The 20,585-nt window shown below is 34.9% G+C and overlaps 1 protein-coding gene across 5 annotated transcripts in view; it reads right to left on the bottom strand.

Moving 5' to 3' along the window:
* The window catches only part of PGR (progesterone receptor), a 78,658-nt gene that overhangs the window by 26,605 nt on the left and 31,468 nt on the right, over positions 1 to 20,585 (bottom strand). For all 5 annotated transcript variants that reach the window (XM_045556875.1, XM_045556877.1, XM_045556876.1 and 2 more), the window contains exon 3: positions 16,697 to 16,813. In XM_045556875.1, coding sequence (XP_045412831.1) covers positions 16,697 to 16,813 — 117 coding nt within the window. The remainder of the gene's footprint in view (positions 1 to 16,696; positions 16,814 to 20,585) is intronic.

The raw sequence follows: 20,585 nt of genomic DNA, 5'->3' as shown, positions 1-20,585 counted from the left end.
AACAGATAAAGTAGAATTCACATCCAAAGACATTAAAATGAGACAAAGTGGAGATATTAAGTAAAAATAAAGGCTACTTCCCTATAGATGATATAGAAATAAGTGTTCACATAGCAAACATACAAACCAAATATTTAGAAAAATCCTTGAAAAATATGATAAAAACAGATAAAACATGATAAAAAAGTGAAAATATTAATACATTTCTTTCAGATTTTACATGTTAAGTGGATAGTTAATAAGCACAGATATATAAGGCCCTTAAAATATAAAACAAAGCTTAATTTTACCATATAATGTCCTACACAATTTATAGAATACTGTTAAGAAAATATACTTCTGTCTCTTATGTTCAAGGAACATTAACATAACATACACAATATAACATTTAGTTATAGGACTAGAGAAGAAATCAACATAAAATTACTTCAAATGAAAACCTTTGGGATATAGCGAAATGCAAAAAAAAAAATACAGCATTATACAATTTTACTCTGTAAAAAAGGCTGAAAATAAGTGAGCTAAGAATTCAGTTAAGACATTAGGAAAAAAGAAAAGTCAACAAAAAGTCAAACTATAAATGAAAGGAGAAAAAAAGTATAACATTATGTATGATAAAAATGATACTAAAACAATTAGAAGCATTAAAATAGAATATAAAGTACAACTTTATTGGAATAAATTTGATAATTCAGGAAATAGAATGTTTTACATCAGAATATAAATTACCAAAATTGGCTCTGATATCAGAGAGTTGTACAGCCTAAGTTCTATCTCCCTTAAAGACATTTTATGCTATTTTGAAGTAGAGAAAAAATCAAAACCTCTTCTATACATTTTATGATACAAGCGTAACTATAAAAACATCATACCAGAAATATAGATTAATTTGTCCTATGAGTATAAAGCTAAAAATTTTAAATAAGCTGTCAGCAAATTGAATTGTGTAGAATTAAAAAGAGAACGCTATACCATATCCCAGCAGTGTTTGTTCTGAGAAGAAAAGGGTTGTTCACCACTGGAAAATCTACCACTATAATTCATCACATCAGGTCAAAGAAGAAAGATCACATGATTTTTATCAATAGATATTAATAACGAAAAGGCTGTAAGAGGCAGAATAATGGCTCCCCAAAGATGTCCAGGTCTTAATCTCAGGACCTAGTAAATATGTTATGCTAGATGGCAAGGGGAATTAAAGTTGCAGATGGAAGTAAGGTTGCTAATCAGCTAACCTTAAGACAAGGAGCTCACCCTGCATTACCCCGGTGGGATACAAAGATAATGACAAGGGTACTTAAATGGGGAAGAGGGAGGCAGAAGGGTCAGAATCAGAGAGATGGCATCTTGACAAGACTTGGCCATTGTTGGCTTTGAAGATGAAAAACGGCCTCAAGCCAAGGGATATGGGCAGTCTTTACAAGAAGTAAAGTGCAAGAATATGGATTTTCCCCTAGAATCTCCTAAAGGAATGCAGACCTGCTGACCCCTTGATTTTAGCCCAGAGAGAACCATTTTAGACTTCTGACATCTATAACAGTAAGATAATAAATTTGTTTTGTTTTAATCCACTAAATTTGTGGTAATTTGTTACAGCAGACTAATAAAAGGCTTTTTGCTAAACCCAGGAGCCATTACTTTAAAAAAAGAAAAAACTCACAGTAAAAAATGAAAAGTATAAAGACAATTTACCAAAACCCAGCAACAAGTATTATATTGATAAATAAAATATTTTGTTTTCAGATAATATGATTATATATCTACAAAACTCAAAGGACCACTAAAAATCTATCAAATTATTGAGATAATTTAGTTATATGCTTGAAAGAAAATAAGTCTATAACAACTACCACTTTTACCACTTTTAATAATCACAATTTGAAGAATAGAAAATAATTTTCTTTCACAACAGGGATGAAAGCTATAAAATACTTAAGAATAAATATAAGAAAAGCAAAATATCTATATTAAAACTACAAAATTCTGTCTTAGGATATAAAAAATGTGAATTAATTAAAAGATATATCATGTTCCTGAATTGGACACCTTAAATTGTCAGTTCTGCTCAAATTAATAAAAAAATTTTATACTATTTTGATGAGAATCCAATTTTGGGGGAGCACTGGAAATGATGGTTTTATTGTTCATTGAGAAGAATAAATGTTGTGTGAGGATAGGTAGCTACGAGAATTTTGTTAAAAGAGCAACTGTGATTTTAATATATGCCATACTATGTATTAAAATTGACAATAATAACTACCCTAATCCAAACATGATACTGTCTTGGCATGGGAATGGGAATTAGAGAAACAGAATAGAATGCAGAATCCTGGAACAGATATCAAATCCATGTGGTATCTAATATATGTTAAATGTGGTGGGTGAGATGGCCTTCACTTGGGGGGCATATAAAGGCTACAGGGAACTTAAGTCCACAGTATTCATTTTCATAACAGAATGGCAAAAAAACAGCTGGATGAAGATCACATGTTCATACTAACTACTTCTCCCATGACCTAGCCTTCTAAATCTGAGGGGCACCCCAAACAAGAAGTTGAGTAGAGAGAAGTAATGAAAAATTGGGACTTATGTTTGGAGTTACTGATCATATTAGACTGAACAGAAACAAATGTACACTAACCACTAACATCTTCTATCCTGCTTCTCTCTTTTATTTTTTTGTTAGCATTTATCATGCTCCATCAGACAGCAATATTTTATGTTATGTATTTATTTTATTGTATCTATCCTCAATTAAAATATAAACTCTTTGATGATAGTACAGTACCTCATACCTAGTAGGTACTCAATAATTTTGTTGAATAAATTAATAATTTCCCAGCAACAAAAACCTGTTTGCTGCAAGAATTCCACAATAACCTGGCCTTCTGCCATATAACATCTACTTCCTGAAGAATGGAAAGAAATCTAAGGGAATTTCCCTTTAGTAAAAGACACAATTCTAGGGCGAAGGGGTTAGCATATTTTATAGTAGAATGTTTGGAGTTTGCATATGCCTACAAACTTCAGCTGTTGACACCTTTCTATCGTAGCTACATTTATATCCCAAACACTGTTTCCTTCTTTTGCATATCCAACCATATAACTGAGATTTCAAGTCTTCTGGCTCAAATTGTAAGGGGATATTCAAAATAAGGCATGGGTAAACAGGAAAGGAAGTGAGGGGGAAGCTGACTAACAATGATTAAGTCAAATAGCAGGTCAGGATCAAATGACACATTTAAATGCTTAATAAATAACAGATATATAGTATGGAACTCAAATAAAAATATCTTTAGAAACAATAAAAAGAGAAAGTAAAAGCAAAATCAGATGAAGAATAAAAGTTGGAGTAAAAATTACAAGAAATGGATTTAGGCAATATCATCATTGCATTTCAAAGATAAGCTGGCACCTACATTTCAAGAAATCAAAGAAGAGAAACAAAACATCAAATAAAATTTAAAATAATTACAAAACAGAATACGGTAAAATGGGAGATGGCAGAGAAAAAATGACTTTATAGATTTAAGAACTATATTAGAAAAATAAAAGAAGAGAACTGCCAGTGTAAAAAACTATGCTAATGACAAAGTTCAGACTTGACAAAAATCACCAAATGAAGTATAAAAGGACTAAGATTAGAGTGAGGAAAGAAAAGATGACAGATGTGGAAGACAGATAACAGAAAACCCACATACAGATTATTACTGGGCATTATAAAAAAGAAAAGAAAATATGAAACAAAAAAATCTTTGAAGGTAAAAGAATACTTTGCTAATAATATATAAGAAGATTTGCAATTTCAGATCAAAAAGGGCTTATTCTATTTCAAGAAAAATTAATAGATTAAGATAGAGCTAAATCCTAATAAAGTTACTGAACTTTAAGGATTAAAAAACACATTCATGCAGAAGAAACAGGTCATCAACAAAAGGGAAAACACCAGATTCTCAGATCTGTTTAGTTATTTTGGATGCCTAAAGACAATGGCACTATATATGTATCTGAGGGGGGAAAGTCCCATACAACACATTTTCCTATGTTTTAATATTAATAGAATTTTAATGAAGATTTGGGAGGTCAAGGGAAGTCAAACACACAGTAGGCATCTCAGTCTCACCTGCCTTCTTCACCTTACTTCTCCCACCTCCCTCTGCCTCATCCTAAGCAACAAAAATTCTCCTTTTGTCTTTGGGAGATCAAATTACCAAATGTGTTTTGTAACTTCAGCATGCTCCTGGAGTTATACTGCTTATCAAAGCACTTCTAAAAACCAAAAAAAATAGGATACTCTTCTTCAAAGAAAAAAACTTCAACTGATAAACGTTTACTTATTTAGAAAAAATCTTTTCTATCATATGAAAATATACACATTGTCTTTCAGATGTTTCCATATACATATGACTTGAGAACATAAATAGATACATTAACAATATTCAATCACTATTACTTTAATACCTCTACCAGTCATGATTCTATAAATTAATTTTGATTCTAAAATATCTGCATTGAGTTTTCAATGTTCCTACAAATACATAATTAAAACTTTTAAGTGATACAAGCATATGTTTTCCATTAAAGTTAAATCTTTATTTTAGCAGTGATAATGTCTGTATATGTGGCTTCAAAATTAAGAGAAATTTTAAGCTACCATGTATTCAACCTTTCTGTATACCAAGCACTCAGTGTTATATGCTTTAAATGTATCATTTCATTTACCCTCACAACAACTCTAATAATGTGTTTTTAATAGAAAAGAAAGCAGAGATATGGACAGGTGAAGCAATGTGTGTGTCTGAAATCCCTCAGCTATTAAATGGGGATGATAAAATAAAACACAAATTATTCTGATTCTACAGCTTTACTCTTTATTACAATGTTATACCATCTCCTACAGAGATGTTTTGAAAATCCCTTTTTAACCCACTGAAAAATTAAAAATTTTAAGGGTGGAGTTCATGTATTTGGTGAAAATTAACATATTATTCTATATAAAATTATTTTACTGACAATGTAGATAATCAGAAAACCTATAATTCTCCTTTTCCTGAATGCCTAAAAATGATGGATAAAACATAACCAACATCCTTTTAAATGTATATCTAAGCTGCTCAAAAAGTCAGTAAAATATCCAGAGATTCAAAATGAAGAACACCTCTACCCAACAGAGAAGGAGACATAGGAAGGAAGCATATCTGCTTCAGCCTTGGCTCAGTGTGGGAAAAAGGTCTTTCTCTAATAATTCTTAATATTAGGCCTCCCTCACCCAGCTGTGTGGCTTGAAATTATTCCAGTGGTCCCCAACCTTTTTGGCACCATGGACTGGTTTCATGGAAGACAATTTTCCCACAGAACAGGCGGTGAGAATGTGGGGGATGGTTTTGGGATGATCCAAGTGCATTACATTTATTGTGCACTTTATTTCTATTATTACATTGTAATATATGATGAAATAATTATACAACTCACCATTATGCAGAATCAGTGGGAGCCCTGAGCTTGTTTTCCTGCAACTAGATGGTCCCATCTGGGGAAGATGGGAGACAGTGACATCTGAAGTGTGTTACTTATGTCCAGTCTACTCTGTAATCTTGTTTTGATTGCTGTCACTGCAGAAAACCCTACTTCACAAGATAGGATGTTGGAAGTGGAAGCAGGCTTTTCAGTGCTTTTGAGGCAATCTCAGGATATTCTGCCTTGACTTTAATCCAGAACTTATGGATATTTGAAGTTGTTTCAAACATACTTTTAAGGCCACTGTCATTTGCAATCTCAAGCAGTAGATCCTCTTCTAGCATGGACAAAGTCGATTCACCTGGCTTATTCAAAAATGGGTAGCAGATCTACTCCTTCCTAGTATGGGGGTCTTTTGTGGTTGGGCAGTAATGCTCAAACTCATTTGAAAGCTGAGATAGGTGGATCATGCACCAGGTCGGAGAAAGAAGGCCCTGGCTCAGTCTCTTTCAAAATCTCTGCTACAGTTTGAAACATGTCAAAAATCCCAAAGTTCACTCGTTGTCCCCATAATTCCAGTTTGGCTTTGAATGCAGCCACTTCATCTGCCAACTTGAATACAGTTGTTGTTCTCCCCAAAAGTGACAAATTGAGTTTGTTGAGTGGGTTGAATATATCACACAAGTAAACAAGTTTTGCGGCCCATTCTGTGTAACTGAAATGGTGCCAGTGGTGACTGTTTTTCTAAAGGAAATCTCTGGAGTGGCTCTCGTAACTCAAAAACTCTGGCCAGTGATCTACCTTTGGAAAGCCACCCCACTTCTGTGTATAAAATAAGATGTGTGCTCTGCGTCCATCCATATCCTCACAGAGCTATGTGAACAGACATGAGTTAAGGCTATGTATTTTAGTGTGGTTGATCACATCCTGCAAAACATTGTTTAGTTCAGGTGACATTTTTCAGCTAGCCAGCATTTCTCTATGGATGACACAGTGTGTAGACTCACATTCAGAAGCGACCTCCTTGACCTGAGTAGTGAAACCACAAAGCCGTCCAGTCATGGCAGCCACTCTGTCTGTGCATATACCAACACAAAATGACCAATTCAGTTTTCCTGATATGTAATCATTCAACACAGTTCTGCAGCCATGGTGTTGGCTGGCAACAGAAGTGTACATAACATATCCTCATGCACATCCTCGTATAAAACATATTGCATAAAAACAAGCATTGTTGCCTTGTGTGTTAACATCGGTAGACTTGTCAACCTGGTTTGCATACCATGATGACTCATCAGTCTTCTCGAACAACTGTGTCTCAGTATCTTCTGCTATTTCATCAATTCACCTAGTTAGGGTGCTAGCCGAAAGAGGAACATATGCCACCTTTTGAATGGCAACTTCTAAAAGTTCATGGCAAATGTCCTTAGCAGCAGGCAGGATCAACTCTTCACCAATAGTAAAGGGCTTCTTAGCTTTAGCAATGTGGTTAGCCACAAATAATGATGTTCTCAGTGCAGACACATTTGATGAAGTGGTAGCCTTCAATAATTGCTTATGTTCTTCATGTTTGCTTTTTTTTGAAAAACTCCTAAGTCTTACCTTTTAATGCAGGGTGCTTGGCCTGCATGTGGTGAAGTAGTTCTGAAGCTTTCATGGCTTTGTTGGATAGCTGGTCACCACATACTATACAAAGCAGGCTTAGAGAATGTGAATCACCTGTTGCAGTGAATCCACGATTTAAGTAGGACTCTTGGTATTTGCTTATAAATGCAGCTTCCATTTTGTTGGCAGGTTTAGAGTCTTCTGCTGTCTCATCATTGGGTCTTTCCCCCTCTTCAAAGAAGCTCTCCAGTGATGTTTGTTTTTTACTCATTTTTGCTAGGGTTAGCTTCTGGGCTTACCTAAACTGTGACCGAAACAAGTGCACAGTGTGGGAAAGAGGCACAGATGGAAATGGTAAAGAAAATAATGGGCAGCTACACACAGACAAAAATAAGTGTTGGATTCTGCCTTAAAGCCTGCCACCAGTGCAGCTGTACATATGCAGTACATCTACTCACTTGCCACCATAAAGCCTGCCACCAGATGCAGCTTAACTGTCACTTGCCACTCACTGATAGGGTATTGATATGAGTCTACAGCAGTTGATTTATTATGGTCTCTGTGCAGTCAAACCTCTCTGCTAATGATAATCTGTGTTTGCAACCGCTCCGCAGGACCAGCATCACTGCCTCAGCTCTACCTGAGATCATCAAGCATTAGATTCTCATAGGGAGTGTGTAACCTAGATCCCTCACTTGCACAGTTTACAGTAGGGTTCGTCTCCTATGAGAATCTAATGCCGCCACTGATCTGACAGTAGGCAGAGCTCAGGCAGTGATGTGAGTGATGGGGAGCACAGCTGTAAATACAGATGAAGCTTCATCTCCTCACCCACTGCTCACCTCCTGCAGTGAGGGTCAGTTCCTAACAGGCCATGGACAGGTACTGGTCCATGGCCCAGGGGTTGGGGACTGTAAGAATTATTCTACCTGCAAGGTATGGGAAACCTAGAGGCAAAAAGTAAATATGAAAAGTAGTTCTTCACTAGTAAAATCCCTAAGGTGCCTGGAAGAATGAAATAAAAATTCTTTCTGGAGATAAACACTCTCAGTAAAGGCGACACATTTCAAAGAAATTAAACTGTATCAAACATGAGCTCATAATCCCAAACCACAAAAGATACAATGAGTGAAAAATAGCAGAAACAATAAACAGGATGTTGGATTTGTCTCATACTGACTTATGAGAACTGACTGTTAAACATACAGGAATTTTGAAAGCTGGTTGTTAAACCATTGGTAACTTGAAATTTGCCACATGGGAGTATTTATACCACCATCATTGGGAAACACTATAAATAATCAGGACTTCTTCACTTTACTGTTTTTTGTTTTTTTTTTAAGACAGATGGTTTACCAGCATGATACAATGGCATAACTATTAATAGATCCTGAGTTTTGGGATTTTAGAATTACTGAACACAAATGTTTACAGTACATATGTGTACAACAATTATTAAAAATATGTGATAAAGAATTGAAAATACAAAAAAGAAAAAAGTTTTGTATAAAAAAAGGCAAATTTATAAACTAAATAAGTAGAATGTTTAAAATAAAAAATATTACCATCACTACAATGGGAAAAAAATTAAAGGGCACAGCTCAAGAAAGAGTGAACTCAAAGAAAGAACAAAATTACACAGAATATAACAGATAACAATGTGGGAAATATTAAAAAGGATTATGAGATATGGAGAACAGAATGGGCTAGTCCAATAAAAACCTAATAACTGTGCTAGAGGTAGAAAGAGGCAATGAGGAAACAAGCAATATTTGAAGAATACTGGGATTTTTGTGAGCCCCCTAGTATTTAAACGTAAGTAGACAGACTGAAATATTGATTGCTATTTCTCAATCATGTTCTGAAATGAGTGTTGTTCACTTGCTGTCACCTCTCTTTCTGTTATTTGTCTTTATTTCTAGCAAAGATATTGTATACTGAAGGGATGGCAAGAGGTGTTCAATCTGACACTGCTTAATCTGTTGTGTAGAAGCGAAGCAAGACTATTATGTTGGTTATCAAAATGTAAGTTTGAGGGCAGCCAAAAACTTTCTGGGAGACAGATGAGAAAATAGAGGATAAAGATCAGCAGCCAATTAAGAATGGTGTAAATCCTTGGACATTACAAGGGTCATAATTTCTGCAATTGGGGTGAATTTGCAGTCAACCCAACAGAACCTTCATGAAACCATGGAAGACTGTCTAGAAACACGTTCTTACTTCAGATTAACAAACGAATGACGACCGCTGTGCGATGCTGGTATCAGTCCAATGGCACTGCTCTAACGATCCCTACAGCACTGACACAGTTTGCTTTTCCTTTTCAAGATTGACCTCTAGTTTTCAGATTAAAGCAGAATGTGCCTTTATATATACTTCAAAGAAAACATAGATGCTATATTACAGGAAATATAAAATAAAGGTAGGTATCTGCCAAAAAAAGAGACTAGAATTTATTTTTTTTTAAACCATATGTCTCAATCATTCAAATAAAGTCAGATTGCAAATGGAAAAGATATGTGAACCCCTCAATCCTGACTTTTTACTGGGTCTAAAAAACAGTAGATCCTACTCAAAGTTCTATCTGGCAGCCATAAAAGCAGTCCCATAAAAACACAGAAAGTTTTAAGCAAAAAGTGAGATTATATACTCTAAGGACCAGCAGGTGTGAGATGGTGCTTAGGATGAGCAACCAGACAGTGATCAGAAGGCATCACCTGGCTGTAAGCTTTAGGGCAGCAACCTAGGGGAGCAATGTGAGAGGTGCTGTCTCTGGGAGGTGCTGATTCAAAGGCCAGGGTTTGGGTAGAAAAGGAAATGACTACAAAAGGAAGACTGTGAAAGGTTTAAAGAGGTAGGTGGCAGCTTTCATTAGAGAGAAGGCAGATGACTTCAGTTTTTATAGTGATTAAAGGAACCGAACTGGCCTGGCCTCTATACTTCCAGAGAAGTTACCCCGCTGTGTTCCAAATTCAGGAATTTTGGAATTCTTTAGAAAAAAGAACTGAAGCTTTGTTGTCTATCAGGTGTAAGAGGAGAAAAACACACAAACAAAAAACAACAAAATTTACCACACAGCCTCACTCTGTAGTCCAGAAAGTTATTCTCTTTGCCAAGAGAGGCGGGGGGTGAACCTAGGTAGAGGAGGTGCCAGTAGCAATAGGAGAGAAACAGGCTTCCCAACACAACCCTTTGGAATTGGAAGACAGCGCTGTCTACCCCCCCAAAAAAAGAAAGAAAGAAAAGAAAAATAATCTATGACTTTAAAAAAATTTCAGCAAACACAACTATTCATTAATCATTCCTTTATGTAGAAAGCTACCTATTTTTGAAAGAGCTAATTACCTTTATAATAGTTTAGCATTTTTACCACAAATGCAAAATACAGAGCTCTAGTTATTTTAGAATTTTTTGTGAGTCATTAAACAAAAATGTTTTCTGAAGGAAAGAAGACAGAAGAACACATAAATTAGAAGATATATTACCATCCTTAAGGGGGTAACTATCTTCCTACTCATTAAGGAGTACAGCAATGAACTAAATGCAAAAGTCACTGTGACCTGTTGAAGGTAAAGGAAGTGATTCATTAAAGAATCATATGCAATGAAGAAAACAAATAACTCAAACATAATTTTTATAATAAAAACACAGCACTGAAGCAGATAAGAACAAACTACTCATTAACAATTCTATGTCCATGACATATATCAAATACATATTTCTGACCTCTGACATTCTACTCTAAGATTTTATCAAATCTTTTTGAAGTTTTTCAGTGTTCTTTCATGTTTCATCTTTTGTTATTCAAATGGCCTGTATGTTAGAAATGAGAAACCTTGACTAAAACAGTATGGTACTGGCATAAAAACAGACACACAGACGAATGAAACAGAATGGAGAACTAAGAAATAAATTTATGCATTTGCATTCAACTCATTTTTGACAAGGGCACAGAGAGCATACATCAGGGAAAGGAAAGTCTCTTCAATAAATGGTGCTGGGAAAACTAGATAATCTGTATGCAGAACAATAACAGTAGCCTCCTATCTCTCACCATATACAAAATTCAAATCAAAATGGATGAAAGACTTAAATGTAAGATCTGAAACTATGAAACAACTAGAAGAAAACATTGAGGAAATGCTTCAGGACATTGGTCTGGGCAAAGATATCTTGAGTAAGACCTCAGAAGCCTAGGCAACAAAAACAAAAATGGACAAATGGGATCACATCAAGCTAAAAAGCTTCTGCACACAAAGGAAACAATAACAAAGTGAAAAGACAACCTACAGAATGGGAGAAAATATTTGCAAACTATTCATCAGACCAGGGATTAATAACCAGAATATACAAGGAGCTCAAACAACTCAACAGCACACACACAAAAAAACAAAACAAAAAGTAATCAGATTAAAAAGTGGGCAAAAGATCTGAATAGACATTTCTCAAAAGAAGACACAAATGGTCAACAGTATATGAAACAATGTGCAACATCACTAATCATCAGGGAAAGGCAAATCAAAACCACAATGAGATAACATCTTACCCCAGTTAAAATGGACACTATCAACACAGAAAATAAAAAATGCTGGTGAGGAGAAAGAGAAACATGTGCACTGTTGGTGGCACTGTAAATTAGTGCAGGAACTATGTAAAACAGTATGGAGGTTCCTCAAAAAACTAAAAACAGAACTACCATATGATCCAGCAATTCCACTGCTGAGTATATGTCCTAAAGAAAGGAAATCAGTATATCAAAGAGATAGCTGCACTCCTATGTTTATTACAGCACTATTCACAATAGCTGAGATATGGAATCAACCTAAGTATCCATCAGTGGATAAATAAAGAAAATACTGTATATGTATAATGTGGAATATTATTCTGCCATAAAAAGAATAAAATTCTGTTATTTGCAACAACGTCGATGTAACTGGATGACATTATATAAAGTGAAATAAGCCAGGCACAGAAAGACAAATGTCACATGTTCTCACTCATATCTGGGAGCTATAAAACTGATCTCATGGTAGTAATGAATAGAATGGTGTTTATCAGAGGCTGAGAAGGGTAGTAGGGAGGAGGGAATAAAGAGGAATTGGTTAATGGATACAAAAATACAGTTAGAAGAAATAAGATCCAGTGTTTAGTAGCACAAAAAGGCAACTATAGTTAACAATAAATTATTGTATATTTCAAAATAGCTAGAAGAGTAGATTTGAAATGTTCCCAATACAAAGAAATGACAAATGTTTGAGGTAATGGATACCCTAATTACTTTGATTTGATTATATATTATATGCTTATATTAAAATGTCACATGTACCCCATAAATATGTATGATTCTGTATCCATAAAAATTAAAAATAAAAAAACTGAAAAAGAATAAAAAACCTCAAGAAAAAGTGACAAACATAAATGAATGAGGAAAGAAAGAGAGGAAGGGAGGGAGCAGCTGCTAGGTGAGGAAAGGCCCCATGTGCTGCACTTAGACTGGGCTTCATTCTATGGATAGTCCACAGGAAGATCACTGGTTCCACTGCCTACAGAAGAGTTTAAACTCCAGATCCCAGCTGGCCCAGCCTAACTTACAACCTTCATTTCTTCCTGTTCCCACTAACTTACTTTCCAGAAATATCATCACTGGAATGTATCATGCTTTTTTTCAGACACATTATTTTCATTGTAAACACCTTTCTCCTTTTCCACTTACAAAGTTCCTATTCATAGTTTGAGAGCCTCCTCTCTCAAGCCTTTGCCAACTCTCTCACACAGAATTAATTCTTTCCTTTTCTCTATTTGCATAGCAATGTCTGGTACCTCTCTTAGGTCACTAACTCTTCTGTTTTATAACCACAGGCAGTCCTTGGGTTACAGACGACCCGATTTACGGGGTTCTGTACTTACAGATGGGCTCCCAAGCCTGCCCATAAGGGTAATTTATAATTAAACAATGAAATTAATAATTTGGGAACTAGTTTCTTCTGTGCATGTAAACAAATCCACATGGCGTAAGCGGTTCATTGGTGCAGCATCTGTACTGTAGTGGCTAGTCTCGTTTACACTGTTGCTGATGCACACCCTCACTTTAATCTTAACTTTTTTTATTCCATTTTGTGAGTCTGTGTTTACCCTTATGACTATGCCTCCAAAGTGAAAGTCCACTGCAAGTCAAGGTGAGCCTGCAGCAAAGAGAAATGTGATTAAAATGGAAATGAAAGTAGAAATAAGTATTGGGAGAAGGGCCAGATGCCATCATTCATTGAGAAAGCATTAGGCTTCAGTTGCTCCACTATCGGAACAATTATAAAGGATAAAGTCAGATTAATGGAACATGTAAAAGGCAGTGCTCCAATGAAAGTATCAATTATTACTAAGCAGCACAGTGGATTAATTATTGAAATGGGAAGGTTATTATTGATTGGTTAGAAGATCAAAATACATGTAACATTCCTATTAGCCTAGTGTTGAAGCAACATTCAGTGAGTGTGAACCTTTAATATTCTTTTTTGAAATTTGTCCTATCTCCAATCTAAACTTTTTGTGTAAGTTTGTTTTTATGTTGTGTTTGAATTAAAAGAAAGAGCACAATAGTTTCCATAGCTTATTATTACACTACAGGGATATTATTATTACAGTATTATACTGTGTTGTTATGGCCACATATGAGCCTTTATTATTATCATTACCACATATGCACCGTTCATCATGGATCTGAGTTACATAGAAATCCAACCTAAAGAGGTTCCCAGGAACATATCTCATCCATAACCCAGGGACCTGGTGTATTTTATTAGGGATTAGACTGTACTGTGCTTAAAGGCAGCAATGACAGCACTAAGTAGGTGCTTAACACAGTGGACTCTCAAAAAATATTGGTCTAAAACACTCTTTTCCAGATTGTAACACATACCATTTATGGGTACATAAGCCATTTTAAGGTAGTACATTGAATATATATTTAAATAGTTATAAATTATTTTAATATCTTCTAGAAAAATTATAACTAGCATATCAAACCCATGATTTCAGAGAGATTATTGCTTAGGAAATGGCTAAGTGAGATGAAAATATTAATCAGATTAAAGGGTTCAGGAGTGATTCCCCTCTCAGATAACCTGTGTTAACTCAATCTGCTTAGTATTTTTCCATAGCACTTATCATCATTTGACATAATATTTGTTGCTCCTCCTACCACAGTGTAAGCTCCACAAGGGAAGGACTTTGGTCCACTTTATTTGCTGCTACACTCCCAGAATTTAGAATATTACCTGGTAAGTGGTAAGGGCCCAATCTATAGTTACTGAAAAAGAGGAATGGAGGGAAGACAGAAGCAAGAGAGACAGAGAAGAAAAGGAGAGAAGGAAGGAAAGAAGGAAGAATTAAAGTAAATGCAAATAAGTAATAATATAGAAAGTACAAAAATATAGCAATAACTGTGAATAGTATGATGTGGTTTGGGAAGCACAAGAATAGCAGACTAAAGCAACAAGGAGTTTGGATTTGGATAGGGAAGATAATAAAAGATTACAGATACTTGAGTGATGGGCTAAAGCCTTAGAACACTATGAGATAACATAAAATTCTCTAGGTTGTATCACCTATCCCCAGGAGTATTCTGACGGCTTTATCCAGAATTCTGCCATTTCTATTCTGTGATAAAACTGAAGAGGCTTTTAAAGCCATTTGGAAGAACACTCAAGATTAAAGATCCTGATGGAACCTAGGTTTCAGCATTAGAGCCTCTGCCATTTTCTAGGACAAGCATGTCATGGAGAAAACAAGGACAGTACCAGGAGTCAGAGCGCCTCAAGGTCTTTCTTCCGGCTCCAACATTAACCAGATGTGTGATTTTGTGAGAAAGTCCTACTTTCTAAAATTTAGGAGATTCCTGAAGACTTCTGAAGGTAAAGTTGAAATGTAAAGATGGGGAAACTGAGGCACAGGACTCAAAAACAACTTTTACCTGCTGAGAGCACAGGTTTATTCATTTAGTGGTATTTACTGAGCATCTCCCTAAACCAGGCGCTGTTGTGGACACACAGAAGATGGAGACCTGCTCACTGCCCTTAACTTAGAGAAAACAAACCTCTAAATAACAAACTGTAAAATACTATGAGTGATCTAATTAAGTGAATTACAATAAAGTGCCCAGCATGTTTCCTGGATGATTAACTTTGTCCCAGCATGTTGGCAAAAGTTTTAGAGAGGAGATAGTGTTTGGGTAGGCTTTAAACTTAACAAGTATTGGTCTAAATACATTTCCCAAAGGAAGATAGATATACCTTGATGCAACAAAAGCTGTTGATAGATGGTACACTGAACAAACATTTTTAGTTTTAACAATTACATTTTACTATGTTGTTAAAAAGTCGTATCTAGATATAAAAGCCACAATTCCCAGATGGTGCTGTGTAGGATGTGGCTAAGTAAAAAAAAAAAAAGGTATTTACCCAAAGGAAAAAAAGACATTCTATAAAAAAGACACCTGCACTCGGATGTTTATAGCAGCACAATTCACAATTGCAAAGATGTCGAAACAACCTAAGTGCCCATCAATATATGAATGGATTAATAAAATGTGATATATGTATACCATGGAGTACTACTCAGCCATAAAAAGGGTGAACTAATACCTCTTGTATTAACCTGGATGGAACTGGAGACCATTATCCTAAGTGAAGTATCACAAGAATGGAAAAACAAACACCACAGGTACTCACCATTAAATTGGAACTAATGGATCAACACCTATGCACACATATGGAAGTAACATTCGTCGGAAATCAACCAGGTAGTGGGGGAGGAGGGGATGGGTAAAATCACACCTAATGGGTACAATGCACACTATTGTGCATTGGGAGATGGGCACAGTACAACAGCAATTTATGTAACTAAATGGTTTGTACCCCCATAATATTCTGAAAGTAAAAAAAATATAAGAGAACAGGATTATCTTCCATAACCCTGGCTCTCTTAATCTCCTTCACTGTTTTATTTTCATTCAAACTATGTCATCATCTGATGTTAATTTTTGAATGTCTGCTATATTATTAAAAGATTTAGAGATTTTCATATTAACAAAAATATGGGAAAAGAAATTCACTAATATAACTCTCGGTCAAATGGATTCCTGTCCTTGTTCCAGTAATCTTGCTTTAATCAGTCACTTACAGGAGCTGGAAAGCAATGTGCCTGACCAATTTGCAGAATCAATTTTTGATTGGAAGAGACTTCAGTACTCTCATTTTACAGATAAGGAGACTGACTCCCAGAAAGGGCTAGTGATTTACTCAAGGCCACACAGGAGATGAGTGGCAGAACCTAGACTCAAACTCACATTATTTAATGACAAGTCAGTGCACTACCCATAACATCTACTTATAGGCAATACAGATGAAGAGAGTCTTCTTACTTCCCATAACAGACTGCAACATACTAGAAACCAGTAAAATTAACAGGATGGTATTGGTTGCTTCATTCAGACACTCAAGTGTGAAGAGTCACCATCAATAATCAAGACAGAAAAAACAAAGCAAGAACAAAGATGAATAAGAAAATTATACTTTTCTGACCCATGGTGTTATAGCATAAATATTAGACAGTATATTATTGATGAAAACATCAGAGTTACCTCCAAGGACCATGCCAGCCTGACAACACTTTCTAAGGCGACATGCTGGGCAGTTTTTTCTGCGGATTTTGTCAACAATGCAGTCATTTCTTCCAGCACATAAATAGTTATGCTGCCCTGAAAAAACAAAAATAAAATTAAAAGTTATTTGTAATATCTAAGGACCACTGGAAATTCTATGCAGGGACAACCGAAATAGAGAATAGATACACATCAGCAAGTACATGACTCTCTTATCCAGATTCTTGCTTGGCATGACGGAATGCTAGTGATGCTACAAACCTGTCTTCAGGACCCTAAGTAAGGCAAACACAGCTTAAAAATCAATCCCAGAACACCTTTAAAAATATTGTGTACAATATTTCTGTGCATCTTAATGGCATCAGTATTGGATTGCCCTTAGACCTTTCTGTCATTTTAAGATTAGCTAGCTATATGTTTCTGATAAGTGTTACTTGCATAAAGGTCAAGCTGTAGCTCTAGTTAACTCTTTTCTTTCTGACATCTAAGCCTTCAGAAAAATAGATACAGACTAAAGAATTAAAAAGGTCTTTGGAATAGACCTTTTAAAAAAATTTATATGCTTAATTCTATTGGAAAATACTAGAGTCAATTCTCTCTTAATGGAGCTAATGCTTGTGAATAGCATGTAAAAAATGTCACTTATTCTCCAAAAAATTGAAGAGGGAGGAATTCTCCCTAACTAATTCTACAAGGCAAGCATCACCCTGCTACCAAAACCAGACAAGGATACAACAACAATAACAACAAAACTACATGCCAATACACTGATGAATATAGATGCAAAAATCCTCAATATAATACTAGCAAATTAAATCCAACAATGCATCAAAAAGATAATATACCATGATCAAGTAGGATTTATACCAGGGATGCAAGGATGGTTTAACATACCCAAATCAATAAAAGTAATACATCACATCAACAAAATGAAGGAGAAATCATATCATGTCTCAATAGATGCAGAGAAAGCACTTGATAAAATTCCTAACATCCCTTCGTGATGAAACTCTTGATAAACTAGGCATAGAAATAACATACTTCAAAATAATAAAGGCCATAAATGACAAACCCACAGCTAACATCATAATGAACAGAGAAAAGTTGAAAGCCTTTCCTTCAAGAACTGGAACAAGATAAGGATGTCTACTTTCACTACTCCTATTCAACACAGTACTGGAAATCCTAGCCAGAGTAATGAGGCAGAGAAAGAAACAAAAGGCATCCAAATTGGAAGGAAGAAGTCAAATTTTACCTCTTTGTGGACAATATTATCTTATATTTAGAAAAACCAAGATGACTCCACCAAAAAACTCTTAGAACTGATAAACAAATTCAGTAAAGTTGCAGGATATAAAATCAACAGACAAAATGAGTAGTGTTTCCACACACTAATAATGAAATAGCTGAAAAATAAATCAAGAAGGCAATCCCATTTATTATAGCTATAAAAAATACCTAGGAATAAATTTAACCAAGGAGGTAAACATATCTATAAGGAAAACTAAAAAACACTGATGAAAGAAATTGAAGAAGACACAAAAACTATGAAAAACATCCCATGCTCATGGATCAGAAGAATTAATGTAGTTAAAATGACTAACACCCAAGGCAGTATACATCAATACAATCCCTATCAATATACCAATATCATTTTTCACTGAAATATAATGGAAAGTAAATCCTAAAATTCATATGGAATCAAAAAAGAGTCAGAATATCCAAAGCAATCTTGAGCAAAAAGAATAAGTCTGGAGGCATCACATTACCTGACTTCAAATTATACTACAAAGCTATAGTAACCCAAACAGCATGATACTGGCATAAGAATAGAAGTATAGACCAATGGAACAGAATAGAGAATCCATAAATTAATCCACATATCTATAGCCAACTAATCTTGGATAAAGCTATCAAGACCATATATTGGGGAAAGGACACCCTTTTCAATAAATGGTGCTGGGAAAACTGGGTAAACATATACACAAAAACGAAACTGGATCCCTCTCTCTCATCATATGCAAAAACCAACTCAAGATGTATTAAAGACTTAAACATAAGACACAAAACCATAAAACTACAAGAAGATAACATGGAAAAAACTCTTCAGGACATTGGTCGGTGCAAAGATTTTATGGCTAAAACCTCAAAAGCCTAGGCAACCAAACAAGATAGATAGATGGTACTATATGGGACTATAATGGGCACAGCAAAGAAACAATCAACAGAATAAAGATGATAACCTTATGAATGGGAGAAAATATTTGCAAACTACTCATCTGACAGGGCACTAATATCCAAACTATACAAGGAACTTAAACAACTCAACAGTAAAAAATCAAATAATCCCACTAAAAATTGGGCAAAGACACAGACATTTCCCTAAAGAAGACAAATGGTCAACAGATATATGAAAAATGTTCAACATCACTAATCATCAAGGAAAGGCAATTCAAAACCACAAAGAAATATCTTCTTAACCAGTTAGAATGGCTACTTTACAAAGACAAAAACAAACAAACAAACAAATAAAAAAACCCATCAGATATTAGTAAGGATTTGCAGAAAAGAGAACTCCTATACACTGTGGGAATGTAAATTAGTATAGCCACTACTGAAAACAATATAGAATTTTCTCAAAAAACTAAAAATAGAACTACCATATAATCCAGCAATCCCATTACCAGTATTTATCCAAAGGAAAAGAAATCAGTATATCAAAGGGATTCATGCAATCCCATGTTTATTGCAGCACTATTCACAATAGCAAAGACATGGAATCAACCTAAACATCCATCAATGGATAAGTGAATAAAAAAATGTAGAGTACTCTTCCACCACAGAAAAGAATAAAATCATGTAACTCACAGAACATAAATGAAACTGGAAACCATTATGTTAAGTGAAATAAGCCAGGCACAGAAAGACAAATGTTGCATGTTCTCGCTCACACGTAGGAGCTAAAAAAGTTGATCACATAGTGGTAGAGAGTGGAATAATAGATTCCAGAGGCTGGGAAGGATGTATGTGAGGGGAGAGGATAAAGAGAAGTTGGTTAATGGGTACAAACATCATCAGATAAAAGGAATAAGTTCTAACATTTGATAACAGATTAGGGTGACTATAGGTAACAGCAATGTATCATATTTTCAAAATAGCTAGAAGAGAGGACTTGAAATGTATCCAACACATAGAAATGATAAATATTTGGGTGATGGATACCCTAAGTACTCTGACTTTATCATCATCACACGTTCTATGTCTGTAACAATTTCACATGTATCCTATAAATATGTACGAAAATATTGTATCAAAAATGTCACTTATTGTACTGACTTTAATCCCTGGTTTATTTTGACCACAAATTATAAAACACCATGAATAGAAATGATGATAATGAAACAGAATTACTCAATGAAGGAAAGGAGAGAAAAATTATAGAAGAAATATAGTTAAAACACATCACCCTGGGGTCATTTTTCATAGGGGAAACTACTTATACCTTTAAAAAGTTCTGGCATACGAATTTAATATTCAACAATGATGATTTTTAAACCACAAATATATTCTATTTAATAAGGCATGGAGCAACCTAGTTTATTTAGATTGAACAAAACAAAAATGAAAAGAAAATTCAGCTTAAATATGTAAACATTAATCAACTGGAAAATTTACTTTTTGGTACTCTTTATTTTCCAATAAATTCCTTTAAAAAATACTGTGAGTCTTTGAATCAGCCAGGAACTTATACTTCCTAAACATGAAAAATAATTTTAAAAGATCATGGAATTCCCCTATAGTATTTTACATTAGTCAACATGAAAATCAGAGTCACTCTCCAGAAAAAGTTTGTAGTAAAGAAACAGAA

This window comes from Lemur catta, chromosome 7, assembly GCF_020740605.2.
Source record: "Lemur catta isolate mLemCat1 chromosome 7, mLemCat1.pri, whole genome shotgun sequence".
Classification (NCBI taxonomy): domain Eukaryota; kingdom Metazoa; phylum Chordata; class Mammalia; order Primates; family Lemuridae; genus Lemur; species Lemur catta.
The sequence above is the reverse complement of the archived record's forward strand: the minus strand, read 5'-3'. Positions and strand labels throughout refer to the sequence as shown.